The 27466-nt window shown below is 35.4% G+C and overlaps 1 protein-coding gene across 2 annotated transcripts in view; it reads left to right on the top strand.

The window, feature by feature from the left end:
• The first annotated feature begins 1184 nt into the window (after nucleotides 1-1184).
• LOC100243383 (transportin MOS14) overlaps nucleotides 1185-27466 on the top strand; it is a 52025-nt gene continuing 25743 nt past the window's right edge. Inside the window, exons 1-7 of one of the 2 annotated variants that reach the window (XM_010664925.3) lie at nucleotides 1185-1379; nucleotides 11789-11866; nucleotides 12103-12165; nucleotides 13951-13998; nucleotides 14100-14246; nucleotides 23982-24113; nucleotides 27351-27391. In XM_010664925.3, coding sequence (XP_010663227.1) covers nucleotides 1248-1379; nucleotides 11789-11866; nucleotides 12103-12165; nucleotides 13951-13998; nucleotides 14100-14246; nucleotides 23982-24113; nucleotides 27351-27391 — 641 coding nt within the window. In that variant the 5' untranslated portion in view covers nucleotides 1185-1247. The remainder of the gene's footprint in view (nucleotides 1380-11788; nucleotides 11867-12102; nucleotides 12166-13950; nucleotides 13999-14099; nucleotides 14247-23981; nucleotides 24114-27350; nucleotides 27392-27466) is intronic. The other variant, XM_002283818.4, reaches the window with a different exon arrangement.

Genomic DNA, 27466 nt, shown 5'->3' with positions numbered 1-27466 from the left:
AATTGCTTTAAAAAACGACACTAAATCTTCAAATACCCACCCAAATCAATCTTAAAATAATAAATATTTGAAAAAATGGCTAAATTTATGGAAAAATTAGGGTCATGAATCCTATTTACTAAACACACCCTTAATACAGAGATTTATAATAGTTTTTAAAAATAATTACTTAATATTTTTTTAGAATAAAAGTTGATTTGGGACATAGAACTTTTTTTTTTTTTTTTTGTATTTTTAAATATTTATTATTATTTTTATATTTTTAATGATAAATACTAATTTCATCAATCTTTTATGAGGTTTAAATCAAATACATTTAACAACCATTAATTTGAAATTTAATTAAACACAACATCCTATTCTCATTTATTATTTTTACATATTTTTTCATTTGGTTTAATTAAAGGAAAATATTTATAGTATTTTATTCTTATTAAGTATTAAAAAGTAAAGAAAAATCTATGTTATTTTTTATATTTAGAAAAAGTTACATATTTTATATTTTTCTATTTAGCAAAAAGTTTATAATAAATCATAAAAAAAATAACAAAACAAACAATTGAAATTATGAAAACAATTTGTTTTTAATAAAAAAAACAAAAAAAATAAACACCACCTAAATGTCTTTAGTTGAGGAGGTGAGAAAAAATTATCCTATATTTAATCATTATTTATATATAATTATTTTTTAAATAATTGATGTAAATAATTGAAAATAACTAAAAATTATTATAGTATAAAATTATTTAATTAAAAGAAATAAAATGATATTAAATTTGTAAATCTAACCTTGATTAAGAATTTTTTTAATATTATATTTTTGACACAAACGTCTTGTAATATTTAAATTATTTTCATATAATTTTTTTTAAAAAGTTATTTTTATAAGGAAAAAAAGGAAAGAATATATTCATAAAGAAGGAATCATTTTTCAAGGTTAAGAAACGTGAAAGATTAAATTTACAAATTTGAAATGTGATAAAAAATTATTAAATATTTTAAAATATTAAAAAATTTCCGTATAGAATAAGCAAATATAGATTTGAAAAATATGCAGGACCCATCACATGACGCTCTGTAATCCGACGGCTGGCGTTCGCAGTTACCATCTCATCAACGATCAGAGGCAAAACCCTCCCTCGCTGGGGCACACCGTAAAATTCAAAAAGACAAAACCCAAACCCAAAAGCAAAGATAAACAAATCAAATCAAAAGCAGTCGTGAGTCGTCTTCTCTCCGCTGAGCAGATGTCAAGCATGGAGCTCCAGAACACAGTGAAAGAAGCCCTAAACGCACTCTACCATCATCCAGACGACTCCGTTCGGATGCAAGCCGATCGTTGGCTCCAAGATTTTCAACGCACCATCGATGCTTGGCAGGTGCTCTTCACCTTCCATTACCCTTTCTTGCCTTCTCCTCGATCCTTGCTGCCTTTTCAAGATCGCTCAATCGATTGTTTCTGATTTTGAGTTTCGTTTTTAGTTAGAATCGGTACTTAGGTGATTTGTATGAACTTAGGTTTCCCAAGGAGTTTAGGCGGAGACGGGAGACCTTGGCATTTTTTTGGTGGTTGAGAGGACCGAGTAGTAGGAGAGAACTGTGAAATTTGGATTGTGAGGTTTGCGCCTTTTTTGGTTTATGAGTGTCAATGGGAAAAGAAACGCCTAAATTTGGCCGATAGTGGTATTTGGTGTAGGGTTTTATTTCTGGGTTTAGAAATGAAGAAGGATATTTGGGATTTAAATTTTCTCCGCGGTTGAATGGAGGATTAGTTTTTGATAGATTGGTTGGTTTTTGCTAGGTCAGTGTCTGCACTCTGGAAACCTAAAGTTGCAGGTTCTGACAGTAAGGCAGTAGTGGAATTAGTAAAGTTCTGTCTGGCATTAGTTTGGAAGCACTTCTGTTGCTGTCAAGAGAGATTAGAGCAATTTTGTTTGCTTTTTGAAAGCCAAAAATAAAATTATAATCAAACTGTGCCCAAGCTAATAATCTTAATTCACAAGGCTATTTTTTCTATTGTCAATGTTGTCCGAATGTGGTGGCTTTAGGAGTGAATGTATTCGTTAGGATTTGAGGATTTGTCTGTTAGAGATAAGGTGCTCATTTGAATGGTTTGTGGTATTTTTCTCATTTCTTTTCTGGAATGATCAGGCTTCTGGGTTTGTCACTACACCCAGGATTATTTCCAAACCATTGCGCATCTTGTTCACAAAGAGGATCTTATTCAAAATTTATTTCTTCCATTGGACCAGATGATGAAGAAAATTGGAAGAATTTTGAAACTAATGATAGTGTGTAGTCATGTTGACGCTGTTGATGTCCTTATATTGGTTCTTGAATTCTCTCTTGCATGTTGAGCAAAGAATTCATCCCTATGCGAAATGATGTCAACTTGTCTTGGATAATAGGTTATAATGCGTGGTGTTCCATCTTGCAACTCGTGGTGCACATGTTATCTTGCTTAGATCTGTAGATAACGCTGAAGGTTAGATAATTCTTCTATAAATTTTCAAGTTGCATTTTTTGCAACCTTAGTAATCCAAATTTGTCCATTGCATTAGTGAATCTTTTTTGCGCAGCATTATGTTTCTTAGCCAAGTTATATTACCTGTCCAAGTGGTTGTCTATTGAGTTTTGATTGAGTGAATATGTTGAAAGCGTGTTATTCATTCATTGAATTACTTAGAGGTGGTGAATTGGTAATTCGAATTTTTTATGGTCCAAATCCAATTTCCTTATTCTTTTAATTTCCAATTTGTTCAATATCAATTATATATGCCTAAGAATATGGAAAATTGTAAAAGAGTCAATCCATAAGAAAGAAACCTGATATTTATGCAAACAACTTGCAGAAAACTTCGTAGTTGTGAAACCGCAGATCTAGTTGACATAAGATTCACTAAGTATAAAAAAAGTATACAATATTACCTGATCTAGACACAGCCTTCTCCTAAGGGGCTTATAGCAGTCAACATTTGTACTTTTCTTTTATGACCTTGATACAACACCATGTGCATCTCCTTGGTAAATGACCTCAATCTCATAGCGAGGTTAACATGTTGATACACTACTTGGTATTTCCATCGAAGGTTTGAGAGTTTGAAGTATGGGCAAAGTAGTGACACTGCATTTTTGTTCTAAATCTAGGTATTTATAGGAAAACCCTAAGAGTTTAGGTTGGAGTCAACTAGAAAACTATTATTTTATTAACGTGGCAAATATTTAAAATTAAAAGTACATTTTTTTTTTTTACAAAAAAATCCAAAATGTTCAAACCGTCCCCTAGGAGATGTTTAAATTTAGATTGCTATGCTTAAGTGTTCTACGAGAATTGAATTTTTCCACATGGAACATTTGAACTGTGAATAGGCATTTGAACTATCCTTAGAGGACATTTGAATGTCCTTTCCTATTTTCCTCTATTTTCTTATGTTTTCTTGATTTTACTCTACTATCTTATACCTCCATTACTTTGTTTCATATCCAAATGCATACTTACCTTAACCAAACTCCATGCAAGAACTCCATGCTTGTGTTAGCTTGAACTCACTTTGAGCTAGTACGCAATTTCAGACCAATGCATACTAAAAACGAAATTATCAACTTAATTGGCGAGCCTTCTTTTACCTTTGTCTCCACTTTGGAGACAACTATTTGTAATATGAAACGTTAATCAAATGATGGATGCCATTGGGAAAATGACCATTTAACTTTGAGTCTCTCCCCCAACATCTACTCTTTAAGTCTTAATTGATCTCTAATATATATTGACACTTCTACTTGTTCATATAGGTGACAATTTTGGCACAAAACAATAACACAACTTGAAAATGACACAAACTTTAGCGGGTTTGCGTTAGATGTAATCGTGTGTGTTTGTGTTCGTGTCATAATCATACCAACCTTTATAACTTGTTTAATAAATGGATCATGTTCGTCTTTGACCATTCAAGTCATCTAATTTATTTACTTAATTGTGCCAAAGCAATCCATTTATGGCCTAACCCATTTAATCTATATAAATTTATTAATTTATATACTTAAAAAAAAAAAAAATATATATATATATGTTTTTAATTATAAACATCGTATAGTTAAAAAAAATTGAATAACTAATTAAAATTTTATATATTTCATTATAAAGATTAAATATATTTTATGATTAAAAGACATTAAATGGAATAATAAACAAGTGTAAAATTAAAATTTTATATATTATCAACATATATATTAAAATTAAATAATTAATTGATTAAGATTTAAATGTAAACTTGGTATTTGAATATTGTTCTAACCATTCTTTGAAGATGTAAACTTGTCTTAAAATGTAAACTTGGCATTCAAATATTGAAGGAGTGGATGATATTTTTATTGCCTTTTCTTTTTTGTTTTGCTTTCTAGGTTTCCTTTGTATATAACCTATGTACTTTGGTTTGCCTTAGATTGCACTTTTAATATATTTATTTCATTTCCTTATAAAAAAAAAAATCTCTAAGTATCAATCAAAGTATGTGGCTATATATACAAAATTTTTGTTCAAAAAAATGAAAATGCAAAAGGAAAGAATGAAAGAAAATAAATGTTGTATTTGGGAAGTATTTTTGAAAACAATTCTAAAAAAAATAGGTTTTGAGAACTATTTTTGAAAACTGTTTTGTGATGTTTTGTAAAACGAAAGTCTATTTGGGAGTTTGAATTGTTCTTAACTTGTTTTCTATGTTTTAAAATTTTTTATTTTTATTTTTAGTGCTTTATTTTTCAATCATTCTACATATTTGTATAGTTATCTTTTAAACAACTTTTAGAAAACAAATGAAAACAGCTAAAATATGTTATGAGAAAATACCATGTTTTATGTTTTTAGGAACAAAAAACTGTTTTCTATTTTTTTTTCAAACATGTCTTTTTTTTTTTTTGTTCTTAAAAACCGAAAATAGTCTTTGCAAACAACTTCCAAACATACCAAAAAAACTCTTTGATTTGATTCTAAAAAATCACGAAATTCAAACTTTCTTAAAATATATGAAGTCTCCAAATGGAATTCTTAAATCCAGGAAATTGGAAATCGAGTCTCAGAATCCATAGTTGATTAATTAACCAAAAACCATTGTTGAAAGTCACCCAAAGGAACAACCTTAGTAAATATGTTGGCTAAATAAGACTTCAAGGATACAAATGGAATAAAGACAACTTTATTTTCTATCTTCTCTTTTATAAAGCATCTATCTACCTCTATATGCTTAGTCTTGTCTTGTTGCACCAAGATTATGAGCTATGCTAATGGCTGCGTTGTTGTCACAATATTGAGCTTATGAGACTTCGTTGTCGCAAGAGAGTATTTACCCACATAAGCTCGTAGATTCCTAAAGCCATGGCTCTAAACTATGCTTCGACACTCAATCTAGCAACTACATGCTGCTTCTTGCTCCTCTAGGTTACTAAATTACTTGCCACAAGTGTGTAGTCTTGATGTTGATTAACAGTTTGAAAGTGAACCTACCGAATTTGCATTGATGCAAGCCTTTTTTCCAGAACAAGAGTCCAATACCAAGTGTAAGCTTTCTGATAAAAAAAAAATAAAAAATACCAAGTGTAAGCTTTAAGTACCTTAGGATCCTTATGATCACCTCCATATGATGTTCCAAAGGAGCATGCATGAATTTACTTACAATTCCAATAGCATAGGTTATGTTTGGTCATGTATTAGACAAGTAGATCAGTTTCCCTACAAGCCTTTGATACTTGCCATTATCCATAGGAAGTCCATCAATAGCTCCTCCTAATTGATGCTTAGGATCAATCGGTGTTGATTTAGGTTTACAACTAAGCATCTTGGATTCAATCAATAGATTAAGAATATACTTCCTTTGAGACGTGTATATTCCATCCTTTGACTGGGCCACTTCAATTCACAGAAAGTATCTCAAGTTCTCAAGGTCTTTGATTTCAAATTCCTTGGCAAGTAGATTAGCTTCCCTACAAGCCTTTGATACCTGCCATTTCAAATTCTTCATCTCTTCAATATCATCCCCTATAACTTAATATCATTGACATAGATGATTAAAGCAATGTTATTACCAATATGTGACCTTTTAATAAAGAGAGATAGAGAGAGTTTGTGTGATTCTCTTGACTCTGGGAGTATCCAAATCGAATAAGAGACTTACTAAATCTCTCAAACCATACCTTAGGTGACTATTTGACCTTTAGAGTAACTTCATCAATTTGCACACTTTGTCATCTCCAAAATATCTCTTAAAGTCTAGAGGAGCTTCCAGGTAAACTTCTTCTTCCAAGCTTCCATAAAGAACAACATTTTTCTCATCAAATTGTTCAAGGGACCAATCTCTATTAGCTGTAAGAGACCCCTGAACTCAAATAAAATTCATCTTTGCCACAAGTGCAAACATCTCCTGATAGTCTATGCCATAGCTTTGGGCATATCCCTTAGCCACTAGCCATTCCTTATTTCTCTCCATTGTACTATCCAACTTATATTTGACAACCTACATGCTGTTTTTTTTTATAGGTTGTTTTTCTTTTGGTATGGTCACCACCTCCGAAGTGTCATTCTTCCTTAGTGGCTTCGTTTCTTCATTGATGGCTTCCCTCTATCTTAGATTCCTTAAAGTCTATGTCTTTAGGAATGCTTTCGGATGCGAAGATTGTTGCAAAGATCTTATACCCAAAGTTGAGTTTTTGATACGACAAGAACTGAGCTGTTGAATGCTTTGTGCATCATCTAACTCCTTTCGAGATTGCTGTAGGAATATCAAGGTTAGACTAAACTACATCTTTTAGAGTCAATAGGTGGAGAACTAGAACTATAAGGACTAGATTCAAGAGAAGAACTTACCTTAGGGGTGGACAATTGGCTGTGCAAGTGGAGTTTGGGCTTGTTTCTTGATCAACTCTTTCCTTTGGTTTTTGTGAATAAACTAGTAATTCAGTTTGCTGTTAAAGTGGTTGTTTCAATGGCTTCTTGTGGTTTGTTGATTGATGAGGTTTGTGAGATTGACCTAGCTCCCCCTCACCACAAAAGAGAGAATCATCAACCACATCCTCCCTAGTCGGAAAAGGAGTAACCACTCGATCTCCAATGCCTAAACTCTCCCCCTAAAGATCAGCTTTCGAATAATAGAACCATGATTCAAAAGACATATATACATGGAAACGGACACTTTCCTTGATGGGGGTGATAACACTTATAACCTTTTTGTGTAGGTGAATATCCTAAAAAATTGCACTTATTGGATTGAGGTCCAATTGTGATTGACTTCTATTTGGAAAAAAGTACAAAGGCAATATAACTAAACACATTACCCCTTAATTTGATCCGATTTGGTTGGATTTGTTGGCATGTAGTTCCAAGGGTGTGGGCTAGTAAGGATAGGTTATTTTTTGTCTATTCCCACATGGGACATGATTTGTGCAACCTTATAGTTGTATGGATTTACTTGTACTTTGGAGGTTCCTACTTGCTTTTGATGTAGTTTTTAGAGGATTTCTCATCCTTCTATTGTACTTATTTTTACTTACCTTAATATACTTTATTGTTGTTTCTCATAAAAAAAATAGAGGAATTTATTTCATTTTTGAAAGTTTCCAGGGAATTCTTATTCTCAAGAACCCGAGTAGGCATCCTATTGATGAGATGAGATGCAGTTAACACAAAATGTCCCCAATCTAATTTTGGCACATTTTGGGCAAATAGAAGTGATCTTCCCACTTCTAGCAAATGCTTTGTTTTTTTTCTTTAAAATGCCATTTTATTTTGGTGTATTTGTGTAAATGGGCATGAACAATTCCATTGGTCATCAAGTATAGCCTTAGAGATTTGTTAAAATACTCCTTTATCTGATCAAATAACTTTATTTTTGTATCAAATTGGTTTTTGATCTTTTAAAAAAATCGTTGAAAAACCTTTAATGTACTAGATTTTTGCTCAAGTAAATGAACCCCTGACACCATCTTTGTGCAAACCACCTAATTCTTAAAAGTGTTGCAACCTTAAAGGGTTCCTAAACATCTGTGTGAACAATAGTAAAAGGAAAGGAAATTCACATCATTATTTCTTAGAGGGTAGGGAACTCAATGACTTTTAGCCAATTCACAAACTTTACATTTAAAGATAAAAGCATCCAAATTTTAAAATAGATCTATATACAAAACTCTCAAAATAGAGAAACTTGGATGATGTAGTCTTTCATGACGTAACCCTCTTCTAGTGGAATTGGCCCTAACTTGATAGGCTTGAGTCTTGATTTTTTTTTTTTTTCCTTTGGAAATTAAGAAGTACATGCCCTATTTCTCCTTAGTATTGCCTATCATCTTCCCTGTAGTAAGATTGTAGAAGACACAATAATTTGGATAGAAGGGCACTCAACAATTTTGAGACTTTGTCAGCTTACTAATAGGGAAAAGATTTTAGGCACATGCAAAATATCCTTGTTACCATTAATTGGTATATAAGATCCGTTTGCTACTTGGATCTTTTGTTTTCTTAAACTTGAAGAATATGAGCAAAGCAAAATGGAGGGTTTTTTTTTTTTTTTTTTCTGTTTGGAACTTAAACTTTGCTCGCAACTTGTCTGATATTGGGATAGGAGATCTTGAAAAACTCGTGTCCTTTCTTTCTCATTTGCATTTATCTCTATCCGGTTCAGATGTGAGAGCTTGGTCTTTTAGTTTCAAGTTTATTTATTGTAAAATTGTTCTTTTTAGTTTTACCCAACCATGTTGATCCAGTTGAATTATTCCCTATTGATTTTGTTTGGAAATCACAAGTCCCATTTAAGGTTAAGTCCTTTATTTGGCTGGTGGTAAACAGGAAGGTAAACACCAATGATATGCTACAATTGAGAAGATCCCCACAAAACCCTTAATCCTAATATTTGTCTGTTGTGTATGAAGAGTGGTGAATCGACAAATCATCTTTTCTTACATTATCTTTGACTTTGAGTTTATGGTAGGGACTATTCAAATTGACTCATTTGGACTGGGTTCTTCCTAGGTGTATATGTGATATGATGACCATCTTATATAAAGGGTCATGAAATTCCACTAGAGACAAAGTTTTGTGGCAAACTGCTTGTCTTGCTTTGATATGGGTTGTGTGGGGGGAAAGAAACTTTAGGATTTTTTAAGGATAAGATGAGAACTTTAAAGGCTTTTTGGGATATCATTGATTTATTTGATTTTGGGCCTCTTGTATCACAACTTTTAAGGGTATTGCCCTTAATGTGATTCAACTTGATTGGATGTTGGTGCGTAATTCCAATGGTGTGGGCTAGCAAGGATTGTTTGATATTTGTATATTCCCATATGGGTTGTGACATCTCACATATGTATAGATTTACTTTGTCTTTAGAGGTGCCTACATACTTCGTGTGTAGTTTCCCCCTTTTTTTTTTAGGATTCCTCATCCTTCCATTCTACCTCTTTTTACTGATCTTAATATATCATATTGTTGTTTTTCAAAAAGAAAAAAAAAAGAAAGGAAAAAGATTTTTTTTGTTATATGGTCACTTGCTCTTGAATCCATGATGATTCAAGGAGCTGAGTGCAACATAATAGACAAAGCAAGAGGGAATTCAAAGATACCTGATTGTGCAAAATCCTAAGAAGTGTCAGGAGTAGTAACTTCATATTTCCCTATGAGTTTGTTTAGGAGGTCGAGTTGCTATTTGGTGAAAGGAGAGTTTTCTGGACTTGGAGTGACACTTGGTGGTTAGCTTGATTCCTTCCCTCAAACTGTGGTGGTCTCCCATGAAGTTTCTGGCAACTCTCTCTTGCATGTTTTGGCTTATTGCAGAAATCACACCACCCAGTATCATTCTCTTTCTTATGGGATCCAGGGGTCCCTCTGGCAGTGTCAAGAGCCAAGTGTTCTTGAGTATCTTTCCCCATCAAGGAATTTGAACACCCTTTCACATTCAAGCACTTGAACAAGCTTCACTACATCAGCTGAGGTTTCCATCTCCTCATTTCATTGGACATCTTGTTCTTCCTACAGGACCTTGAGTGTGTTGAAATATGAGAGGACATCAAGATTCCCCTGCTTGGTCTCATGAATGGCGCTTTTTAACTCAAAGATTCAAATGACTTTACTCCTTGTGAGTAGGTCTTCACCATGGCATCCCAAATATCATTTGTTGTTGACAAGAATAAAAAAGGTTTCCCAATTTCTGGTTGCATAAAATTAAGCAGCCAAGACATAATTATGGAGTTAAAAAAATCTCGTAATTCATAAAGTGAATCTGAGATCTTTGGTTCTTTGATTGCTTTAAGTTGTTATCCTATCTTTTTACCGCTTCCTAGAAATAGTTTGACTGAGAGAGATCATTCTAGAAAGTTTTTCCCAGTAAGTTTTTCTGTAGCAATATGCAATGTTGGATTGTCCAAACTATTGCTAGGCTTGTTTTGGTTCTACACCACATTTGAAGGGGAATTTCCAGATGCTTTAATCATGTCTTCAATTGGAGAAAAGAAAAAAAATGAATGAAGGGTTGAGAAATAGCAGAAGACCGGAAATAGAATAGAAGAAAACATGTAACTTGGTTTTCAAAACTGTTCTAATCGTTAATCAGAGTGCATGGTTATATACACAAAATTTTTGTTCAGAAAAAGGAAAATACATAGGAAAGAATCAAAGAAAATAAAAATTCCCTGGTCTGATTCTAAAGAATTGGGAAATTCAAACTTTTCTAAGAAACATAAAAGTCTACAAACAGAGTCCTTAAATCCAGAAACCAGGAACTTGGCTGATTAATTGACCAAAAATCATCAAGATAAAAAGATTAACTTTCAAAGTATTTTAAAATGATATATTTGAAAATTTTAGATTTGGAATTGGTTAAATGGATTATAATTGTGTTAATAGGTTTAATTGGTTTACGGGTTGAAATTGTGTTAACAGGTTTAAAGGGTTAGAATTGTGTTAATGGATTCAATTAAGTGGAATCATGTTAATCAATTATTCGTGTTAATTCATAGACTATCTAATTTAACTCATTCATTAAATGGGTCATTTTATGTTATCCGTGTAACAAATGAGTTGTGTTTTGACATGATTATTAAATGGATCATATTTGGGGGTTAAGTAAATTTTCACTATTTCTTACTTCAACATGACATGAAGCCGATACAACACAACTCATTGCTATCTCTATTTATTCATTTCCAATGCTTCTAGTGTTTCACAAATGTTATTGGATTCAAAGTTAGAATTGGAGTTGTTTCTAGAATTGAGGTTGCTTTGTTTTGTTTGTGTGTTAGAGATCTGAAAGCAATTTTTATCTCCTTGATTTACCATGCAAGGTAGTGAAAAGGAAAGAAGTTTGAGCAAAGCATTCAAAGATCAAAACAAAGAGCCATGAAGTATGATAGATAAGAAAAAGAATCCTAGTGTGCAACAAAAAATTTTAATTATTGTCTCCTCATGTTAACCTTGTGTTTGGGTTTTTAGGCGGCCTTTGCTCTAAAATGTAAAACCTTTTTGGCATAAATAGACTTTCTACTTAATGCATATGCTTGTCTTTGATTATTGTAGGTGCTTTGTCTTTTTCCTAAATTTAGGATTATCCTCCTCTGCCATGTTTATGCATTTCTTTGTTGATGCTTTCATGCTTATCCTTTTATTTGATCTTTGAATGCTATTATGTATTGCAACACCCTAATTTGAAATTTTCACGTTCAATGAATTTTAATTTTTCTCTTCCTGTGTGCTGAATATACATACGTTTGTGTGTTTTGTTTAAGATTTATTAACATCTTGTTTTTCTATTAGGTCTCCGATAATTTGCTGCATGATGCAACTAGCAATCTAGAAACTTTAATCTTTTGTTCTCAAACCCTTAGAAGCAAGGTAATCTTCTTCTTCTTCTTCTATATTTATTTATCACTTGCATATTGCACTAATGTGTTTATTCTTTATATTTTTGGGTCGAATTGTTATATGCCTACTTTTACACTATACTTGTGTGATTGTGCAATTCCACCTTCATATTTTGATGTTCATAAGGAATCACCTACTAAAATCTTGTTCATGTGGTTGTTACTTGTTTTTATAAGTTTTAAGTCCATTTTGTATTTGATTTATAGGTGCAACGAGATTTTGAAGAACTACCTTCAGAAGCTTTTCGCCCATTAAGGGATTCCCTCAATGTGAGCGAGTACCTATACTTTTAACCATCTAATAAGCTTGTGTTCATATTGATGAAGCACCATCCATTAGAAAATAATATTGGTGTGGTCTATTAATATTATGATTAGCCACACAATGTTCTATGCAATTGATGACCTTTGATTGAACCTTTAATTTCCATAATTCTATTTCAAAGCATGAATTGCTTGTTGTGTTAGATGGAGCTGTAAGTTATATGTTATGGTTCTTAATTGATTCTTCATTACTACTTATAAGTAATTGATAATCTTTTTTTTAATAAATATTTATTAATTGTTTTATTTTTATTTTTATTTTTGCCATGACACATTTCCTCCTCTCTAACAAAAGATATTAGACATGCTTGTTATTTAGTAAAATATATTATAATTGTGCTCAATGTCCTAATTAATGGATCTTTCTTACACATGGAGAGAGAAGAATATGGAGTCAAATGATGATAAGGCGCGAGGATCTCATCATAAGGTTTCACATTAAGGTTTCACCTGGGATGTCTCTGTCCTGAGTGGGAGCACCCTTAAGGTTTCACATTTCCTAGGAGTCTCACTTAGGAAAAAAATTGGAGTGCCATCAATCATTAGATTGAAAAAAAGAGATATATAAACTTCAAAGTTTTACCAAGACCTTCTAAGAGTTTCACCTGGAAGAGGACACAATGAAATCTCACTGTCAAAGGTTGTAAAATCTGCAAAATTTATTATCTTTCCTTCTTTTTTGTTTCACAAAAATTAGGCTTATTTACAAGCTTTAGAAAACCCTAGGAAACAGTAGCCTTTGTTCTCTTGGGACTAATTAGTTTCCTAAAACTCCTAAACTCTTCAAATAATGCAAGAATCAAATAACCGATTAAAAGAAATTAGAAAGTTTAAAAGTGTAGAAACTTCTTGTAATAAGAAGTTTTCAGCTCAGGATTTTCCAAATCCTAAATAGAACTCAAACAGCAACTCTATAGGAACTTTCTACAATAATTTCCGGCAAAGATGACTTTCCAAACTCTAATAGGAATCAAATAACTAACTACTACTAAATTGAAATCTATCTCCACTTGCTGATGTGGTACATGCTACTGATGTGGGACATGCTGCTAATGTGGTAACTGCTGCTTGTGTTCAATGGCCTCCACCGGATTTCATCATCATTTCTTTCATTTTGGAAGCATGTGGTTGCAAATCTAGGTAACACTGGGCAAGCAATGGCATTCAAATGGAGAAACTTCCCTGAAATTTTAGTTTGTAAAACCGAAATAAGATAAGGAAGAATTTTCTCTCACTATCAACCTTCAAAGGCATTGAAATCTTTCTTTATAATCTAAATATTGCATTTTTCCAGGTGCTATAAAATATAGGTGGTCCTGGGAGAAGTGACTTTGAATTTTTTTCTTAATGGAGTAGTTTGAAAATGAAAAGATATAGGAGATGTTTTTTGATGAGAAACAACAATGTTATGTATTGAATTAGGAGTTAAGAAATACATAGTTTTTGAGTTGAAGCGAGCAAAATCTCCTCTATATATATAGGAGATTTTGCTTGCTTCAGTTACAGCTCACTTATTTTTGGGACAACAGTTGTGGGAACAATTCAGATTTTAATAGTTCTTATTCTTGCTAATGTAAAATGAGTTTTTTTAACATGATCTTCTGTTTAGTGGCATTATACCTTAAAGCTTATGTTTTTCTCATCAAGAGTTGTTTTATTGCTTCTGTATGCTCACACACATACTAATATATTTCTTTTATTGTCTATTTGATCTATGGATTCTAAATGCAGACCTTATTGAAAAAATTTCACAAGGGCCCCCCTAAAGTCAGAACTCAGGTATTATTTTGAAAATTTTCTTCATACGCATGTGTGAGCATATTTGTCTTGTAATCTTACAACATTAGATGATATTGCACTTTAATATCTGGATTTAATAGATTAGCATTGCGGTGGCTGCCTTGGCTGTTCATGTTCCTGCGGAAGATTGGGGAGATGGTGGCATTGTGAAGTGGCTTAGGGATGAGATGAATTCTCATCCAGAATTCATACCGGGATTTTTAGAGCTACTCATGGTTTTGCCTGAGGTATGAATCATGCATATTGGAGATTCATTCTTTATCAATTTATTTATTTACTTTTTTTATTCAAGGAAAATTTTTCCCTTTTAATCTAGCAACACTTTTGTGGAAACTATGGTGGAAATGATGTCAAGTTGATGAAATCATTCTACTAAATGCAACAAGTGGTGCAACTTGATTTGGTTTGAGTTGTATCGGCCTCGATCCCAAATTGAATCAACCAAAGTGTAATTTCCATTTTCTTAACCCTGAATCAGCATATGAACTAGTAGAACCATACTAACCCAACACCTGCAAAGTTCAAGTTGGTTGATGAATTCTTCAAATTGTTCTATTACAATATGAGATAGAATGTCTTCAACCCCTTTTTTTTTGGATGAATGGCGGCCTAATAAAATTTAGAAGTCCTTTATCACAAAGAAATCTTATCAAGGATATCAATCTATAGCATACCTATAGACAATATCTAATGTATGCAATCATATTTGTAAAGAGGCTGACCTCGATTCTTCTTCTCATCCTCTTGGAAAAAAGGGTCAATTCTCTTTTAGTTAGTCATGATTTTGGAAATAAATCAATTGAAATATGGCATAAGGTATTTAGAGTTATATGATAATTTTTTTTTTTACTATTTATGTAAAGTAGGTTCTTGGTTTTGGATTGGTTTCAAATTTCAATACACCCTAATCTAGAACTTAACCAAGAAAAGTTTGTTCTTCTCTTACCTAACCTAGGAGAGTGCTAAACCCCTAAAAGAGTCGGACTAACTTACCTTAGAGGTTGTCGGGTTGGTTTAGTTCTCTGGTTGCTTGTACCCTTGAGGGCATCCATGCAAGTGCACTTTTGCTTGGCTTTTCGGGAAAAAAATTTATGCTTGGTTTGAAAATGGATTGAAGAATCATCCATATAATGTCTTTAAGATTTGTGCAATAGATGGTGTTTGTTTTTGTTTTTAAAATTATGGTGTTTGTATCTGAATACTTGGGTGTGCCCCACTTTATTTGTTAGGCACTGTTATCCAATAAAATTTCCATTTGGCTATAAAAAAAAGGGAAAAAAGGAAGAATCCTACACTAGGTTTAATCTAATGTGGATGTGGATGGAAATATAACAAAAAATTTTGGCCATCCATTGCAATGCATAGAGCTTTTTCAGTGAATAGTTATTTATAATTTGCTGAACTTATTCTTATTTAATATAAAAAATAATTTGCTGAACTTTGTGAAAGACCACAATGCTTTAGATTAGCAAAAAAGGGAGTTTTAACCTTGGTATCCAAGATATATATATATATTTTTTTGATTGGTAAAGAAAAATTTCATATAAAAAGAGATGCCAAAAAAATGACTCAAGGTATACAATACCTATACACCCACCTCCAAAAAGACCAAAAGGAACCTAGATGGCCCAGAAAACAACCTTAATTAAAGCCCAACCAATCAATAAAATTAACTATAGTTAGAGGGCAGTCAACCATAAGCAACTTACCCTTTGACCAAATAGAAAAAACAAAAGAGTATTCGGTCTCTGGATTGACAACACATCATCCTTGAAGGCCAATCTATTTCTCGCCTTTCAAATCGTCCAAAAAATGTAAAGAGGAGTAACTCTCCACACCTTCTTGCACTTTTTGCCCACAAAAGAACCATGCCAGCTAAGGAGAGTCTTTCTAATTGAAGAAAGCAACACCCAAAACACCCCAAATAAAGTAAAGAGTAAATCCCATAAGACCCTTGTTTTTGAACAATGTAGAAGGAGATGGTCTATGGTCTCCTCTTTCTCAAGACACATAAAGCATCTATTTGCCAAGGCCCGTCCTCTTTTTTGAACAATATCCAAAGTTAGGGCTTTGCCCCACGTAGCCTCCCATGCAAAGAAACTAATCTTGGGCTGCACACACACATTCCAAATGCAGCTAGCAGGAAACAAAAAGGGACAACCCGCTTCTAGGGCAAAGTAGAGAGACTTGATCGAGAATTTTCCACTCTTTGTTTCAGTCCAAGACACCATATCATCCACATCTCCAAGTACTCTCTTTCCATGTAGTTGCTCCAAGAATCTTTCCGCCTCCTCTACCTCCCAATCATTGAATGCTCTTGAAAAACAGGGGTTCCAACGGCCCCAACCCCCCTCAGCCAAGGGGTCCCAAATATCTGCCACCCACGCTTCCTTATCAATAGACAAAGCAAACAAGGAAAAGACACACAAAGGGGAATCCCCGCACCATCTATCCCGCCAAAATCTCACCCTCCGCCCATTACCTACAATGAATAACATCCTAGCGTCCACCAACTCCCAATCCATCCTTATTCATTTCCACAACCCCACACCATGCGCCTCTCTCACTTCCCAAGAGCACCAACCCCCTCTATCTTCCCTCTAATCACTTGATTCCACAAAGCCTCACTCTCATTTGCGAAACGCCAATTCCATTTAGAAAGAAGAGCCTTATTGAGAATGGAAAGACATTTGACCCCCAAACCCCCTTTCTTCTTACTTAAGCACACCAACTCCCATCTTACTTAATGAGGCTTTCGCTCCAAATTAGCACCACCCCAAAGGAAGTCCCTTTGAATTTGCTCTAGTCTCCGTCTAATTGAGCTTGGTAAGCACAACAATGACATAAGATAGAAAGGTAAATTCGACAAAGTGCTTCGGATTAGAGTCGCCCTCCCTCCCTTGGATAAATATTGTCTCTTCCACATGACCAACCTTTTATGGAAATGCTCTTCCACTCCATCCCACACTGCTACTGACTTAAATGGAGCACCCAAGGGCATGCCCAAATAAGTGGACGGTAGACTACCCTCTCTACAACCAAAGTCCAAAGCAAGATCATCAATATTCTCTATCCTCCCTACTGGAATGAGTTTACTTTTTTCCAAGTTTATTCTCAACCCTGACACGACCTCAAACCACATAAGTAGCCAACTAAGGTAAGTCAAATGGTCTTGATAAGCTTTGCAAAACACTAAGGTATCATCCGCAAACAACAAATGGGAAATTAGAACCCCTTCTTCACTCCTACCCTTCACCCTACAACCCGACATAAAACCTCCATCCACAACCCTTTTAAGGAAAGAGCTAAAGACCTCCATGGCAATCACAAATAGATAAGGTGAAAGAGGATCACCCTGCGTCAATCCCCTTGAGCTTTGAAAGAATCTCGTAGGGGTTCCATTAACCAACACAGAGAAGCTTGCAATGGATATGCACCACTTGATCCACCCAATCCATTTCTCTCCAAAACCCATTTTCTGCATAACTGTGAGAAGAAAAGACTAGTCCACATTGTCGTATGCCTTCTCTATGTCCAGTTTGCACAAAATGCCATTCTCATTATTCTTGAGGACCGAATCAATGGCTTCATTAGCTATCAGCACTGCATCTAGAATTTGTCTACGTTTCACAAAAGCCCCTTGAGCCTTAGAGACCACCTTTCCAACAACCTTTTTTAGCCTATTGGCTAATACCTTGGCCAGCCACTTGTACAAACTTCCCACCAAATTTATAGGCCTAAAATCCCTTAAATCTTCAGCCCCTGCTTTTTTTGGGATTAAGACCATAAAAGTTGCATTTAGGCTTTCAACAAATTGCCATGTTCATGGAATTCCTTGAAGAAACTCATCACATCAACCTTCACAAAGTCCCAAGCAAACTGCCAGAAAGCCATAGAGAAGCCATCAGGCCCCAAAGCCTTATCACCATTACATCCCAACAACGTATCAAACACCTCTTCTTCCGTGAAAGGCACTTCCAAAGCGCATGCATCCATCTGCTCCAAAGTCTCACACTACAGCCCGGAAACAGGAGGACGCAAGTCCCCCGGATTGGGCAGCAAAGACCTAAAAGCATTGACTATCCCTTCCTTGATTCCATTCTTCTCCGTAAGCTAAACACTATTAATCCTAATTTTGTCCACATTGTTCCTTCTTTTGTGAGCATTGACCATCTTGTAAAAGAAACCTGTATTTCTATCACCCTCTTTTAGCCACACTTCCCTAGATTTTTGCCTCCACGTAATCTCTTCAAGTAAAACCCATTTTTTATATTCTTCCCTCACTTCTGTTCTAGCTTCCAGCTCTTCCAAGGACAATATGCTATTCTTCTCCTTAGCATCCCAAAACTCCACTTGCTCCAAAGCCAAATTCTTCTTGTATTCAACCCTACCAAAGATGTCTCTGTTCCACTCCTTCAATTTAGACTTCAAAACCTTTAGTTTTTCCGCCAAAATAAAACTTGAAGAGCCACTAAAGCTGTCTCCCTCCCACCAAGACTTCAAGAGATCCTTAAAACCCTCTACTTTTAGCCACATATTCTCAAATCTGAAAAGGGAAGGACCTCTTCTCAGACCCCCTCCGTCTAAAAGAATCGGAAAATGGGTAGACACAGGCTCCCTCCTCTGCTGCGCTCTTCTAGACTTAAGATGACATTAAAATCCCCAACAGCACACCACGACCCATTCCAAAGCTCCTTTATGGCCCCTAACTCATCCCAGAAACACTCCCTATCTCTCCTCATGGTTGGGCCATAAACCCCTGTAAAAGTCCACATGAAATCATCCTCACAATTCTTAAAAATACATGAAATTGAGAACATTCCCTTTTGTAGGTAGACCAAATCCAACACCCTATTATCCCAGAACACCACTATACCACCAACAACACCCCTTGAATCCATAGCTCCCCATTCTAGAAATCTCCCTACTCTTAAACTATGAATAATACCCCTTGACATTTCCTGGATCTTGGTTTCCTGTAAGCAAACCAAATCCACCCTATTCTTCTTTATCAAAGCTTTGATCACCTTCCTCTTATCACAATTATTAGCCCTTCTTACATTCCAGGAAAGCAGTCTAATCTTCATTTAGACCTGCAAGTACTACCCCCCCTTCTCCTTCTCCTCCAAGATAGTTCACTGTCCATTCCAGTTTTCTCAACTCTCTTTCAAATTTTGACGACTCCAATTTTTTAATTTTCCTACCATCCAACTTCCCTTTCTGAAGTTTCCTCTCTTTCATTCTTTTTAATAAAAACAAAATCTCCCCTTTGAAACCCTTCGTCAACATTCCAAGATAACAACTGAACTTAGCCAAGCAACTGGAATGCCAGCATGGCTCACCCACTTCATTCCTCTCCTCCACATCCTCTTGGAAAGTCCTTTCCGAACCCCCTCTATCACCTCCTCGACAACCCCATTAGCCCTTCCTGACAACTCAGAGACCTCCACCTCCCTCCCTTCCGCCAAAATCACCCTTAAAGGGCCCAACTCTGCTCCTCCGACTGCTTCTAAACCACAACCTTGTTCGGATCCCCCAGCAGTGGCGACGATTACCCCATCCCGCCCAGAAGGAGTAGAAGATGGAGAGAAATCCTATTTCCCCAAAGAAAACCAAGAACAAGGATGGCAATCTGTGTACCTGGAAGCCTCCTCCATCAAAGGTTCGTTGGTAATCTCTGTAAAATTTAGCGCTGGTGGAGACGACCCCAACTGAAGACCAAAAACTTCCTTGTCTGGTCCTCCGCAGTCATGAAGACCCCCGCAAGCCCTATCCCCATTTAAAGCTTTAGAATTGGGTCGTCCCACCAACTCTGGGCCTTTAAAGACTCCGACGTGGGCCGACCCACTTCCAAAGAGTCTTTTAGGATAACGCTAACTTGGCCCTCCTCGTTGGGCCTCCTCTCCAATACCATCTCCCTTACCCGGCCCAAAGAGCTAGAACCTTGGGTTATAGGCCCGATATTTGGGATCTCCTCCCAAACAGACTGCATGCTTCCTCTGGTCACATTAACCTCTGCCCCTCTTGCCGACACAAGGGCCAAGAGCTCGACCTTCCTTTCTTTTCTGCAGTCACTTTCACCAACTTCGCACGACACAACCACCTTTGTAGACTGCCCATGCGTCTGTACCTGCTCCACATTGCAAACGACGCGTGAATCACCTCCTCCATCTTCCCTAACCTCCTGCTCCTTACCCGTCCCATTTTTGATCACCGAAGCCACTTCCGACACCCCTAGTTGCACCTCCCACCACAACTGAATAGCATAACAAGAAGATCCAATTGCCACCTACAAAGAGCTTGACCACTCTAACCCCTTAGATTTCACTAATAATCTAGCCCATTGAAGCTCCTTAAAAGCAGCAGTGTCTTCATCCACTGCAACAAATCCCCCACAACATTCCCCAATCTTTCTAAACACTTCCCGACTCCTAAAATGCAGCGGCAAGCCCACCACTCTCACCCAAACTTCCTTAACTTGCTCACCATTTTGAGAACACCCCACTTTTGGGTCCCACCCTTCCAAATGCAGAAACGATTCCTTAAAACAGCGATGCCCTCTTAAAAGCACCTTGTCTGCCTCTTTTTTATTCTCAAACTTGATCAATATGAAAGGGCCCCCTATCCTTGCAAACTTCACCCCTCCTTTAATGTTCTAGTGAGATCTTCCCTAACTGCCCAAAGCGGACAAATCTAGAGCTGACACGGGAGACTCTACCCATCTCCCAACCATACATCGGTCCAAAAACTCCCTTCCGCTTAGCACATCTTTCTCCCCCAATTGTAACCACACTGCTTCCCCTAATCTTCTCACTCTTGTTTTCACCGCATCAACATAGGAGTTTTTGGCCTTCCCCTCAGAAACCCCAACTCTACACTCTGTCCTATAGAAAGTGGAGATTCCCCTGGGCTCATCACGTGTCGATACTCTAAGAGAACGAAGCTTTTCAGCCAAGAAGACCCAACCTCCCAAAATACCTTTCCCCTTCGGAAACATTAAACAATGCCTCTTTGTTTCCGAGTCAACCACAAAGCTCAATAAGAACCTGCCTGCCTCATTTGCACGACTTTCCAATTTAAACTTCCTACCTCCATCCTCCCAACTTTTAACAAATCTCTGAACAAACTCACCCCTACAATAGGCCTCCACTCCCTCCAATAGACAACACAAGCTAAGGCTCCCAAACTTGATCCACGAAGTCAAACCTTTGCTCCTTTCCACAATGATCCCCTTAAGTTTCTCCCCAAACACATCCATAGAAATTTCAAAGGACTTTGAGTCCACTGCAAACCAACATCCGCCTCATCTTTTATCAGCCATTTCAACGCCATATTATCCAAGATATATATGTATATATATATTGGAAAAACCAAAAAAGGAACAACAACAAAGACAGGCTTACATGAGATGAAAGCACCTCAAGCAATCAAGCAACTCCAAAAAAAAAGGTTAACCACCTTTAACCAATCCCTAGACCAATAAAAAAGAACTTGGAAGAAAGACTCTTTTAAAGCCCGATTCACACATTCATGGTCTTTGAAACCCAAACAATTCATGCATTCATTTATTTGTTGTATAAAAACCTACATTATTACAAGATAAGGAGAAAAGACAATAAGCCCTTAAACATAGAAAAGAAAAGAAGTGAAAAAGAAAAGTACAATGAATGAAGGCTAACATTTAGCTCGATACCCCATGCATTAAGTAGGACATAAATGCCCACTGAAATCAAGGATTGCTTCTCCTTTCTTGTGTAGGACTTGGTCCTTGTTGATGGAATGTGGTATCTATTGAACTCAATCTTCTTGTGATATGCAAAATCTCTCTCATGCCCTCCATGAATCTGTAAAATTGGAACCTTCCCACATGCAAGATCTGCTTTTAGCTTCATTCTACCCCATCCCACCACTTCAAGATGAGCAAGGACCTTCTCGTTGTTAGTATGCCCAAAACCTGGCATCTTGCAACAAGATGATTTCATTTTGTCCACTTGCTTCTTGAACATAGCTTCAATTCCGATCTGAACTGAATTCCCTAAGAACACGCATCAAAATTTGGGCTATGTTTAATTCTATTCTCTAAGAATAGCTTGATGTCCTTGAAGAATGAAAAAATATGAAGGAGTTCTAAAACTCATTTAGCTACTTATTTTTGGGAAATCGTTCTTTGAGAACATGGTTAGAAATGTTTGCCTAATATATATCATTTTCTTGTTACCTAAAATGTAAACTTTATAGTCAAATTGGTATCTTAACATGGTGTGTGAATGCCATTTTCTGGGAGGCTATAAGTTTGAACCTATTTACTTGTTTATTTACCTCATTTATCACCATGTGCAACTGAGAGGAGGCTGCATATGGTGCTACTTGTTAATTTGATGTTTGCATCCCTACATGCAAGTTGGGGCTGCACTTGAGAAGAGGTATTAACCCTATATACATTCTTTGTTCATTACCTAATAACTTATGCTTTTGGGTTAAATTGATTGCTTACTTTAAAAATAAAGTATTTTCAAATAACTAATAAATTGGTGTTCTTTTCACAATTAATGCATTTTTCGTTTCTGATCAAAAAAATAAGTTGTTGTTCTTTATCTTCAGCTGTTATTGTCATAACACAAGAAAACACAGAGAAAACATTAAACTGTTGCTTCCCCCCACCCATGCAGTTGGTGGAGAGTTCTGACTAGGAGTAAAGAACTGATAATTGCTAGCATAAGTGGCTCCATAGGCCCCTAAAATACATACAAAAGACTCCTTTCAAACTCCTCAAGGAATGAAGGTCTAGGAATGCCCAAAATCCAAAATTTTCCCCTATCAACTTGACAGGGCTGTACTTATTCCAACCAACATCCCATACAAAAATGTCTGAACAACAAAAAGCATAAAAAAATTTGAGTGTTGAAGGAAAATTGGGTTGTCAATCAAGCTGTTTGATGAAATTTATCATTAACCTATGAATATAAGTCACCTTTCAACAAATGACTCATAGTTAAATTAAATCTAGTAAATAAAATATTTTTCTGGTGGACTGTTTTGGGATTTTTCTCTTGGCTTCTCTTTTATCTATCAAAAAAAGAAAAAAGAAAAAAAGAAAAATCAGATGCTTTAGAAAAGACATCTCTAATTCAATCTGATTTCACTTTTTTTTTTTTACTGTATTTCTCTATTGAATGGTCATAGTAATTTTATTGGTATATACTAAGGGACTTGTTAGGTGTGTCCTATTTTATATTAGCATGTACTGTATAAATCACTTGAACCTGGAATATTAATCGTTGTTTGGTTGAATACAAGGTCTTTTCCTTTTTTCCTATCTAACGAAAAAAGAAAAGAAAAAAGAAAAAAAGGAGAGAGTTTATTTTTGAAAAAAATGTCAATCTATTATTTGAGACTGATGTTTACCCTATGTGTTTCATAAGCTGATATGGTTTCAAATTTACAAGTTCAAGATAATTTTCTTTGCTCATCATATTAGTTTTCTCAGCTATTACATGAAGCAGTCCTTTTTTTTTTTGGATTTATTTTTCCGCTTTTTCTGAATTTCCCAAATTTTCTACCCAAGTTTTTGGGCTAAATTTATTTTTTTGCAAACAAACTTTTCTGAGACTGAAATGAGATTTCTGAATCTCTACAAAGAAATTTAGATTCAGGAAGAGGCCAATTATCTCCATCTTCGTTTATTGTCAGTTTGATTTAGAAGCCTCACTGAATTGGATGGTGAAATTTAGAAATTACTTCTTGTTTTATGAAAATATATAGCTATCTGTGTTTGACAATGTTCTGTTCTATGTGATAGAGGACATTCTTGACTTTTCAGTGCCCTTAATTATGAGCGGCCTTTACAAAAGTCAAATGCAGAATTTTAAAGTTGTGTTAGTATGTATAGAATAATAAGGTTGTGAATGAATTCTTTTTACTGCCCTAACTGTCTATCTTACTTGTTTTGTTTTCATACTCAGGAAGTTTTCAACTACAAAATAGCAGCTCGTCCAGAAAGACGCCGTCAATTTGAAAAAGAACTCACTTCTGAAATGGAGGTTGCTCTGAATATCTTGACTGCTTGTTTGAATATTAATGAACTAAAAGAGCAGGTGCGAGCTCTTCATTTTCTGTCTATCATTTTGTTAAGACTGTTAATAAGATATGCTTCCTAGCCCTTCTTGAGGTGGTATTGTGCATGTGTGTGAAATCGAGTTTGTTATCTTCAAATTTCAGGTCCTGCTGAAAATGTAGCTCATAATTACTGTTTTATTTATATTGCCGTGCTACTTCTAATTTCACTAAGATGCTTGCCAGTTTTTCTTTGATGTCCATTTTCTTTGATCAATTTATATGTCTTGGTTGTTGGTGCTGAATGTTGACTTGGAAAATGAGATTCTTGTCAATTTATAGTATTTTTGAACATGTAGATGGTAGGCTGAAATCAGCTCTTTGTTTTTACCCAAGAATACGTAAAAATATAGGATTTGAAACTAGACAGTAACAAGTTTCGTGAATAGAATTTTTCCTTACTTCAATCTAACTTTTATTAATAAATTTTTTTATTACCTGCAAAATGGAAGGAAGTTCATTTCTGATTCTCAATGGCAATGTGATTCCATAGAGAAAAGAAGATGTTGGCTTTCTGGTGTTGATTGTTCTTAATTTTTTCATGTAAGAAGTTATGCATGAACTGTAGACATAGGATTGTTTCTTTATTTGGCCATGATTGATCAGCTAAGTTATTTGTCTCTGGAATGTTTTTTCCAGATCTTTTTATTTTCATTATTTATTGGCCACCCTTTGTTATTCTTATTTTTTATTTTCTTAATCCCAATCAAGCTGGATCATCTGTTCTGGCTTTTATAGTTTGTCAAAATCAATGTCGTTAGTTGAATGAGTAAAATCCTGCCACTGTGGAAATTGCTTTTTCTAGCTCAATCCCAGTTCTCACACTGCCTCACCTTTTTCTTTTGGGAAATAAAATAGAAATGCTAAAAATAAACTATCAACAGCATAGACCTTGGTACATGTGAATTATGCAGGTAACCCATGGCAGTGGCACAGACAAAAGCCTAGGCCAGTCCAGGCTATCAATGATATCTACAAAAGACAAACTTCCTTTCCCAAGGAATCCTTTGACCAAACAAAGTATGTTTTTTATAAAAAACAATTTGCTCATGTAATTTTGACATCTATATATCTTTGAACGCCTTTCATTCTCACTTCTTCACTGAAACTAACTTGGAGGGAGTATCATCCATTTTTTTTATTGATCGGCAAATAAGAACACACACACATATGTGAAACGCCAATCAAAAGAGGCAAACATAGCACACATTAAGTATAGATGTGAGAAAACAAAAAGAAACAATCTACAACAACAACCCTAATCTAGTCCTTGGAGCACAACCACTCAATAAAGTTTATCAAGGATAGTGGACCAACTTGACCATCAACTAGAAGGTACCCACGAGACCACATGTATAGATTAGATGTATGGAAATTCTTAATAGATTGGTTTGTGCATTGCATCCCTTCAAAGGTTCTTCGGTTTTGTTCCTTCCAAATTGTCTAGAAAAGACAAAGAGGAGTGGATCTCTGAACCTTTCTACTCTTTTCGCTGACAAAGCTCCTATTCCAACCTTAACTAGTCCTTCTTTGAATATGGGAGAACCATGAAATGCCAAATAAAGAGAATAGAAAGCACCATAGCCCTCAAGCTTTCCCACAATGGATGAGAAGATAGTTACCATTTTTTTTTTTTTTTAAATTTTTACATATGGCAATAACCTGCCAAAAACTTTTCTCTCCTTTTAAGTTGGTCCATTGTTAGAATCCTCTTCCCCAAGCTGTTTCCCACACGAAAAAACCAACTTTGGTAGGAGCCCATGAGCCCCACACTATCTTTAAGGAGAAAGACACTTCACCCTTCAACTCCATGCTCTCCTGTTCCTCTTGGCAACAGTGCTTCCTTGCCATCTGGTTGAAGTGTCTTTCACAGATAATCTTATTAGAAAAGCAGCTCCTGTCCAGGTATGGAAACTGAGATAAGGGACATTTGCAGTGAGTAGCTTGTTTATATTTAGCAACCATCATATTCTATTCCCTTCCTCTACAGGATTGGACTAGAGCAGCATTTCCATTAGGTAGAAAATCAGAAATCTTTCAAGTGTTCATTTTTTTTCCTATAACACAAAATCCCATGATTCCTGGACTGTCCCTCTTATGTAGATAATCCATCGTTAGAATTTGATGAAATGATGGAAAACTTCTCTTCGTCATTGTTTCTATATATAGCACCACCAAAAGGTTCAAACTGCATCCTCTTGCTATTTGCCTGGGGGATTGTGTATTACTTCTGAACTCCTTAGTCACTAGAATAATTCCTGTCCATAGCCCTAGGAGGGCTTAGTAATTGAAAAAAGTGTCTCTACAATATCACTCATTGGGAGAACCATATTCTTGAGGTAGAATTACAAAGTTTGGTGATTTGTCAACTTCCTTTAATTACAAAGTTTTAGTCTTTTGGCATCAGGATATCTGTCTTGCAACTCTGCTTTTGCTTCATTGCTCGTCCTTCTTCCCCATCTTTTTGGTAGTGAATCTGGGATTCTGGTGGAATGGTGTCTCATTCTTTCTTGTTTCTTTACCTGTAATACTATTTTCCTTATTCTGGCATATTTCTCCTACAGAAATGGATCCTCAAGTATGTAAAATGCCCAGAATGTCCATTATTTTTGTCTTTTCAAGTCCCCTAAAGGCCTGCCTGTTAAAGTCAGCAGTTCTTTTCCTTCAATAGTTTCAACTTAAGGTGCATAGGTTCCTTTCCTTCTCATGTTTTTCTATTTTAATACAATTGTTCGTTTCTGATCAAAAAAGAAAAAAAAGGGATCTCACGAATCTGCCACAGCACAACAAAACAGACCACTAATAAAATATTCCCAAAAGTAAAGAATGGGACCACTTTTATGCTTGGTTTGACTCATGTAAATTTGTTTAATTCAAACTTAATTATAACATTGCTATCTCCTTAATGAATGACAGGCAATTGCTCATTCATTTTTTAAGAATTTTCACATTCATTATATTACGTTTTGTGTAATTGGTTTGATTTTCCTTTATGTTGTTTTGCCGAGTTACTTATGTTGAGTGATCATATCATTCTTGTTTTATAGGAGCATGTTAGACATTCTGCCCTCTTCATGTTTTAATTTATCTGTCTGTATTTATTAAGATCTATAATGGAAACAATTTTTGATTAGTTGAAGTTGATCTTTTGGACATTATGCACTTGCTTTTGAATATTATTTCATAATCCCTTTATGATCACCTGCTTAATTTGGCAGGTTCTTGAAGCGTTTGCTTCTTGGCTTCGGCTGAGGCATGGGTATGCATTCTCCTCGCCCTTGTAGCTTTGGGATCACAATGATTTTAGAACACTATTTTTGGTGAAGAGTTTGGT

Source organism: Vitis vinifera, chromosome 17, assembly GCF_030704535.1.
Source record: "Vitis vinifera cultivar Pinot Noir 40024 chromosome 17, ASM3070453v1".
Lineage (NCBI taxonomy): Eukaryota > Viridiplantae > Streptophyta > Magnoliopsida > Vitales > Vitaceae > Vitis > Vitis vinifera.
Note: the sequence above shows the minus strand (reverse complement) of the source record. Positions and strands in the feature narration are given on the sequence as shown.